The 8040-nt window shown below is 31.1% G+C and overlaps 3 protein-coding genes across 9 annotated transcripts in view; 1 reads left to right on the top strand and 2 right to left on the bottom strand.

Moving 5' to 3' along the window:
• The window catches only part of LOC102681328 (zinc finger protein 39-like), a 17787-nt gene extending 14138 nt beyond the window's left edge, over positions 1 to 3649 (bottom strand). Inside the window, exons 1-2 of one of the 2 annotated variants that reach the window (XM_006614126.2) lie at positions 3138 to 3649; positions 351 to 2730 (exon numbers count right to left, since the gene is read on the bottom strand). In XM_006614126.2, the coding sequence (XP_006614189.1) occupies positions 1552 to 2604 (1053 nt within the window). In that variant the 5' untranslated portion in view covers positions 2605 to 2730; positions 3138 to 3649 and the 3' untranslated portion in view covers positions 351 to 1551. Of the gene's footprint in view, positions 1 to 350 lie in introns of those variants that run through there. The other variant, XM_006614124.2, reaches the window with a different exon arrangement.
• Positions 3410 to 6491, top strand: LOC102681810 (zinc finger protein 385B-like). Of its 6 annotated transcripts, none has more exons than XM_031509731.1 (8): positions 3431 to 3565; positions 3692 to 3735; positions 4024 to 4258; positions 4550 to 4746; positions 4949 to 5087; positions 5162 to 5191; positions 6039 to 6175; positions 6262 to 6491. In XM_031509731.1, exons 4-8 carry the CDS (start codon positions 4558 to 4560, stop codon positions 6427 to 6429), a joined length of 663 nt encoding a protein of 220 aa, XP_031365591.1. In that variant the 5' UTR covers positions 3431 to 3565; positions 3692 to 3735; positions 4024 to 4258; positions 4550 to 4557; the 3' UTR covers positions 6430 to 6491. The 6 variants fall into 6 exon arrangements, with proteins under 6 accessions (XP_006614190.1, XP_031365591.1, XP_031365593.1 ...); XM_031509733.1 differs by lacking the exon at positions 3431 to 3565 and having other exon boundaries at positions 3653 to 3735; positions 4024 to 4165; positions 4255 to 4258; XM_006614127.2 differs by lacking the exon at positions 4024 to 4258 and having other exon boundaries at positions 3410 to 3565.
• Positions 6492 to 6951: 460 nt separating this feature from the next.
• The window catches only part of LOC102670664 (dynein regulatory complex protein 1), a 4132-nt gene continuing 3043 nt past the window's right edge, over positions 6952 to 8040 (bottom strand). The window contains exons 9-11 of the mRNA XM_006614130.2: positions 7793 to 8022; positions 7135 to 7514; positions 6952 to 7051 (exon numbers count right to left, since the gene is read on the bottom strand). Of these exons, the coding sequence (XP_006614193.1) occupies positions 6995 to 7051; positions 7135 to 7514; positions 7793 to 8022 (667 nt within the window). The 3' untranslated portion in view covers positions 6952 to 6994. The remainder of the gene's footprint in view (positions 7052 to 7134; positions 7515 to 7792; positions 8023 to 8040) is intronic.

Raw genomic sequence — 8040 nt, 5'->3', positions numbered from 1 at the left:
TAATAATAATAATAATAATAATAATAATAATAGTAATAATAATAGTAATAATAATAATAATAACAATAATAATAATAATAAGAATAAGAATAATAATGATGATAATGATGATGATGATGATGATGATGATTGTAATAGTGGTGGTGGTAGTGGTGGTGGTAGTGGTAATAATAATAGCGAGAGTAATATATAGTTGAGGAAATATCAGTGATGGTAGTGGAGTAGTAATGGTAGTGGAGGGAGACTAATATTATTAGTAAGAGTAGTAGTACTAATAGTATAGTAATAGTAGTAGTAGTACTAGTAGTAGTAGCATTAGTAACAATAATGTTCTTGTTTTTTTTTCTTTGTTTGTTTGTAAAAGTAATATAGTAGGGTGTCTACCAAACACCTTCGGTAGAGACCAATGTACGATAAATTCTGATAACTACATCGCTCCGTGACATTGCTTTCTTTCTTTTTTTTTTTTTTCCTCGTTTTGATATCATCAAAATAGTAAACCAATAGTTTAAACGTTGTAGGTAATAATTACTATCTATATCACAGATCCAAGTGACTAAACTCCTTTAAAAATATAATATAAATATGTGTATGTGTAAGTGTATGTGTGTTTGTGTGTGTACGTGTAATGGTTCTCGCGCATAATATATATACACACATAGATATATATATATATATGTATATGTACTCGCAGATGTGATTAAAAAACAGATAAATTAAGAAGTGCGGAAACTTGGAAAACTCGTGTAGTTTATGCTAACATCGATGTACCACGACAGATTGGTAAAACGAGGAAAATCCAAGAATCGAGGAAACGATCGATGGTTGTTGCGTACGTTTGTGCACGTCCCTTCGAACGGTGCTATTTAATTCTTGTTAAAATACGCTCAATATAGAAATCCATTAAATGGACCGAGAAGTATCGAGTACAAAACGGTAATCAATTTACAATTGATCCACTCATTTCCATTTTAAAAAATTAAAATAAAATCGGTGCATAAAAATCGTTTGGTATCGTTAATCAACGATTGAATATAAGCATCCGGTCATGATCCAGAAAGCGGATGCTCTTTAGGCACTTTGTTTGTAACCAGCACCATTAAATGACATGCGATCGAAGAGGTCCGCGTATGGGGGCGAATTAATCACTCCGTTCGTGGTAAAAATCGTGATTGCTGGCATAAACTGACTCTATTCATTGTTGCGTTGAATATATTCGGGATACTCGATAGGAGAACTCGTGTTCGAGTACTGAGCGTACAGATAAAGTGCAGGGTGAAGCCCTGGCGGAGGAATGCCGCGATGCAGTTGCTGCGATTGATGATGCGACTCCGATGAATCTATAGGGGATGATATATGCGGATAAAGTTGGGAGTTGAGGCTATCCAGCGAACTGGAAGAGCCTGTCGTTTGGTAGACACTCTGCGGTGTGGTGTGCTCGTGAGACACAGGTGAGTTAAGTGTGAACGGCGAAGACGCCGAGGTGGGACATACTACTTGCTGCGGTGATTGATGTTGCGGTAGGGGCTCGGACACGCTGTCATCTAAACACTAGTTGGTAGTCTGCGGATGTAGCAATGGTAGAGGAAGTTGAAGATTATTTTGCTTGGCTAAACTTGCGATTTCAGCCGCGATCCCTCCTTTAGAACCGGTCAATCCGTCCAACGAGGAAGGTCCTTCGCTGTAGCGTAAATCACAAACTGGACTTTCGAAGCCCGTACCTGGTGTACCACCACCAGTGCTTTGAGGTGTAGGTGGATTATGATTCGTACTGCTTTGATTCATATCGCGGTGTACTCGATTTTGATGCCGTATTAGATAACTATCACGTACAAATGTACGTCCGCATATGTTACACTCGTACGTAGTACTTGCTGTATGGGTACGGATGTGTATTGCGAATTGACTCTTGGACGTGAATGTGAGAGAACATCTATCGCACACCAAAGGCTTTTCGGCAACATGACTCCAACGGTGTGCCGTCACATAGCTTTTCACTGCAAAACGTTTCTGACAAATGTCGCAGGCGTATGGTCTCTCTCCTGTGTGCACTCTTTTATGAGTATTAAGACTGCTTTTTTGAGTAAACCTTTTCAAGCACAACTCACATTGAAAGGGTCGTTCTCCTGTGTGCGTCCTCATGTGCACTTCCAAATATGGTTTCCGGCAGAAACTTGCTTCGCATACTGTACAATGATATGGTTTGTTGCCCGAATGAAGTTTCATATGTACATAGTACGATGAAGCAGAAGACAGCACCTTGCCACATACCTTACAAGGTTGTGGCTTTGACCGTGAACCTTCTTTAACTGTCTGTTGTCCTGTCGACTGACGGCTTGGAACTTCCTGTTGCACAGTCTGACTCTGCTGTTGTTGACCCTGCTGCGTTTGCTGATTCTGTTGTTGAGTTTGTTGTTGACCCTGTTGCTGGTTTAACTGTAATGTTGTCTGCTGCTGGGCTTGTAGATGACCTTCTTGTTGTGAAAGATCTTCACGATCATCAGATAAATTCACCATAGAATTTGAACCATCCGAACGGCTTGAAGCAACAGAATAAAACCCCATGGGTTCACTTTTGATTTGTTGTTCAAACATGGACGTCATTATATCAGTCTGTTCCTGTTGAGCCAGCTGTTGTGATTGTGGCTCCTGCTGCTGCACTGCTTCTTGATGTGGGAGCAGAGTCAGGTTGCGCTTGACAAGCTGCTCATATCCTGCGTACCAATCCACCTGCATGACAGGGAACCTCTATAAATCGCCATTTATGACACTCGTTGTGGCGCAAAAATTTGCGACGATGTAGGTACACTCGTAATTCTGGGATCATGCATGCCCAACTCATATATACCGCGTGTCAGGTTAGACCAATTGCTTTGACATTTATCTTTGACAAGTGACAGAAGGTAGCTGGATGATCAGCTGATTGCATAACTTTTACGCGAAGCACTCGAAGACGGCACGATGCCGCCGTCAACAGAACGTAACCCAGCAGTGAGCAACACGGGCAACTCTATTTTTAAAAAAGCGACGGGAGAAACGGCGGAATATTTTGACTGCGAAACCGGATTCTTCGTAAGCGCTTCGCAAGTGGGGGTCGCTTTTGCTTTAGCCGAGCAAGAAAGCAACATTCTACGAACCTTTGCTAATGTAGTGGTCCGGGCTAGGGTCGAAAAACGTCACGCCTCATCGAGCGCACGCCTCCCGTTCTCAAGCGGTTTCACGGACAATCGCGAAACATTTGTACGGCCAAATTGTTTTTCTCCGACACAAAATATAAGATGGCTGCTACTATATTTCGCGACCGTCACCTATATGTACTTATACAAACACACGCACCTAAGTACCGACCGACGATATTCGCCAACTTTTCTAATTGGCTGCCCTTCTTAAACCGCGAATATTACGCTCTACTACGACCAACATCGCACTTCGAAAACCTCTGATTGGATCGATCTTTCGCAAAGCTTTATTCACCTGTTTGATTTTATGCATATTTAATGGACAAACTTTCTTAATATAAGTAACTTTATCACCTTCCATTAATCAGAAGTTGTATGTTAACTCGGTAGATATTTATTATATATTATTGTAAAATTATATATAAACATAAATTTTTTTTAACAAATTTGAATTTTTTATTTTATTTTTTCTAAATTATAAATTTTATTTCAAAAATAAATATATAATCGAAAAATTTCAAATTTGATCGAGACAACAAAGTGAAGGACTATATAGGTAATATATATAGATATAACGCATTTATAAACGAAAGTTGAAATTTACAATACTTTTGAATGATATTTGTAACTGAAATTTGATAGAAACCAAATAATCATATTTAAGAGGTGTTTAAATTACAAATATTGATTTGCTGTATCATTTATATATATTTTCTGTATCTTTTCATTATTGCTTCATTAATTCAACCGGGTAGAACAATGTTTGTAAATATACGTTATTGTGCGCAGTATTTTAATCCTCGATGTGATCACACTAAACTCGCCTTGAATGACGACATTCTAGGAACTCTTGGAGCCTATCAAATGTAATATTGAACTGCTAATAGTCGACTATAATGTTCCTAAAAGAAGCAGGCAACCAACTCGAAAAATTGTGTCGGAAGTATTGAACAAGGAATTTACTTATAAACATTACTGCCCACTAAGTACCTTTTGAGAATTATTGAAAAAGTATAACGTTTATTACAACCTAAATAATATTAATAAATTTTGATCTGATTTTAATCTACAACAGATAGGTACACTTGAAAAAATATATAAATATATGATTAAATAATTAATTTATGAAGATAATAATTGTCTTTTTTGATAATATACCTATAATATATATTAATTTTATTAATTATTAATTCTAATAATTGAAATAATATTTAATATATATCTATTATAACTTTAAAGAAATTATAATTTCAGTTTTAATTTCAGTTTACTAATAGATAATATTATAGTTTTTTTTATTTATGTTATTATAAAATTTAAACTTCAATTATTGATAAATTTGCTAATTTTTACTTATTTTAAACTTTTAGTTTCAAGAATGGCTGTATCATCGGAAAGTGTTATGAATCCTGGCCTTAATGACCCTGTAACCAAAGCAGTAGTAGATAATATAATGGGAAATTTACCTACAAAGAAACCCCTTGTTCGCTGTGATGATTGTGATCTTTCATTTACTAGTCAGACAGTATTAGATACACATTTACAAGGGGCACGTCATGCTAAACAGGTTTGTAAAAATAAAATAATGAAAAAGATAAAAAACAAATGTATAAATGAAAAGTTGAAGTATGAGATAACACACATGCAATATAAAGAAGAATTAAAGAAACAAAATAAATTTTAATAAATATTTTAATAAATATTTTATAAATAAAATAATAAAATAACATCAGAAATGAGAGATGTAGAGACATATACTTGTTTTACAGATTAGATCAAAAAATATAATGGCATCTCTTGAAGAAACCAAAATAGCATTTACAAAAGATGAAGAAACAAATGGATTGAAATGCAATGTGTGTAATGTGTGTCTAAACTCAATACAACAACTTCAAACACATTTAAATGGTATTTTTTAAACTAAAATTTATTTCATTTATTTATATATTTGTAATGAATAAAATAAACTTTATTTCCTATAGGGAGCCGACACAAAAAGAAAGCCATGAGAGGTAATAAACCTTATATGGTACGAAAACCACTACCATATGGGTTTAGATGTAGTCGCACTATATGTATGGATAAAACAATAGAAAAGAATATTGCTATACTAATTTATTGCCTACTCTTGTTTACATTTGCATGCTTAACACTTTTGCTTACTTTTGCTTTTCAAATGTTTTTTTGAACTAATAAGAAATTTCATGCTTACTATCTAAGCTTACTAGCTAAATTAATCAAATGCTATTGAAAATATATCAGTGATACTTTCATGTTTGTTGTAATTCATGCATTGTTATTTGATATTTATTATTTATTTATTATGTATTATTTATTATTTATTTATATCAAATTGAAATTATATATTATTTATTATTGATTTATGTCCTTGAACATATTGTCATAAAATAATAACTCGATTACGAGTTGCTTAATTTCATATTATGATTAATAAAATTAATATTCTTTTCAACATAATTTAACTCTTCCACCTTATTAATTGTTATTTTGTTTTTATAGAATATTGTGTACAAATTTTTTTGTATGTTATTAATCATTTTTTTCAATTATTTAATAAAGAAGTGAAAAATTTTAAAAGGAAGTATATGCAAAATAATATAATAATATAATACAAAAATGCATTCTAAATACTTATTTTAAAGAGGTAAAGTTTCTTATACACATGCATATACATATATATATTTTTCAAATTTTATGACAATTTTTTGTTAAAAAAATTTGAATTAACAGTTGCTTTTTCCATAGCATGAATGTAGTGTTCAAGCTGATTTATTATCACATTTAACCGCTTTAGCGGTTGTGATACATAGATAGTGTTGATCGCACATTGATGCTTAGGTGGGAGGGCTGGCAAAGATGTTGGCAGTTCGGTGACATCAACAACCACAAATGTCCAAGAAAATACTGGTTCTAAAGGTGTACTTTCATGCGGTTTGTGTAACAAAATTTTTAACTCTATGGCACAATATAATGTGGTATGTTATCAAAGAAAAAATATTATTACATTATATTACAAATAAGTATTATCGATCATTTAATCATAACTTATGTTTAATTATAGCATATAACATCCAAAAAACATACTGGTAAATTAAAACAAGCTAAAACTCAAAAAAAGAAAAGATTTTTTCCATATTGGAAAAAACCTAAAACTGGTGTAAATCCTAAAAATCTTGTTCAATCACTATCAAACAATTTTGTATCAGGAGGTTTCACAAATCAGACATAGGAAAATAATGTAATAAATTGAATATATTATCTATTTTAATAAACACATGAATTATTTAGATATGTACATTTTATTCTTTATAAAAAAAAAAAAATTTGAAGATCATATTGCTTCAAATGATAAAATTAATTTGATATTTAAATGTTCATTATTAACAATACACATATAATATACATAATGTCATATATAATTTTTTAATTCATCATCATTAAAATTTTGCTATGTTAAAATACATACTCTCCCTCTTCGCACTATTTCTTTAAAACTTAATGTAAATATATAATTAAAATATAATTGGTTTAAATTTAAATATAAATTAAATATAACTGATATAATTTTTTATATATTATATATTTTGGATGATTTAAGAAAAATAAATTGTACAAAGTGTGAGTATCGTGTTAAAATATATAATTAATAATTGACAATGTCTTTAAAAAAATTAAATGAAATAGTGCAAAAAGGTATTAAAGTATTGTATGAATGTATATATATCCATTTAATAATTAATGCAAAAATATATAATGTTATAAGTAATAATAATTTATAATTTTTATTGATCCTATTACATATAAAATGTAGAATCCATTATATCCTTTTGAATTTGCTGCATGATTTCAGGCTGAAATTCATATATATATATATATATAATCTAACAATATATCATATTAGTAACAAGATATTTTATTTTTCATTTAATATTACCTCTGGCATATTTCCACTTAGTAAACGACGCATTTCAGTATTTTGTTTTCGTAATGCTTTTATCTCAGCATTTAATTTATGCCTTTCTTTTAACACTTTATAATACTGTTTAAGACCAACCAACAAATTATCCCATAATTTTTCTTTGTCTTTCGAAAACATATTTCGATATCGTTCCCAAAATTCTATTATATCTTTTTCCGTTATATTACGAGATACTGTTATTTTCTCTTTTATTACATCTTTATCCAATGAAATTTCTTTCTTAACGAATTCACATCTTTCCACAAATTCTTTTATTGCATTTAAAACAAATTCAGTCTCAATTGCCAATAAATGACCTTTATCGCATGTTAATAATCTTTTTGATTCACCATCAGCTACAAAAATAAAAATTAATAAATAATCATAATAATATTATAATAACCAATATTTTCTTACTGTATAAAATAATTTATCTTGATAATTATTACATTGTTTTTAAAAGATATTAAGTTTCCTTTAATAAATAAGAATAATTAAAATAGAGTTATATTCGATTACAATTTAATATTATAATAATATTAATACAAAATTAATAAATAATAAGAGAAAAAAATTGATTTGTTATTTTTTGACAGATTGGTTAATACATTGGTAATTAATTACTGTTACGTACCATCGGTAACTTCAATAATGCCTTCAGAAATACAAGTCGATGCAATATATGTTTCAACAGGTGTTGAATCAATCGAAGAAGATTCTTCTGATATACTTTCCTTCATCTGACTCTCAGTCTCATGTTTATCGTCAGTTTTTGATTCATCATAAAGCGCCGCTTTCACAGCTCCTATTAACTTAATTTGTTCCATATCGAAATCGTTTTCACAAGTGTCGGGAAGAGTGCTTCTAAAATATTTATTTTTC

The sequence above is a fragment of the Apis dorsata genome, unplaced genomic scaffold, assembly GCF_000469605.1.
Source record: "Apis dorsata unplaced genomic scaffold, Apis dorsata 1.3 scaffold_170, whole genome shotgun sequence".
Classification (NCBI taxonomy): domain Eukaryota; kingdom Metazoa; phylum Arthropoda; class Insecta; order Hymenoptera; family Apidae; genus Apis; species Apis dorsata.
Note: the sequence above shows the minus strand (reverse complement) of the source record. Positions and strands in the feature narration are given on the sequence as shown.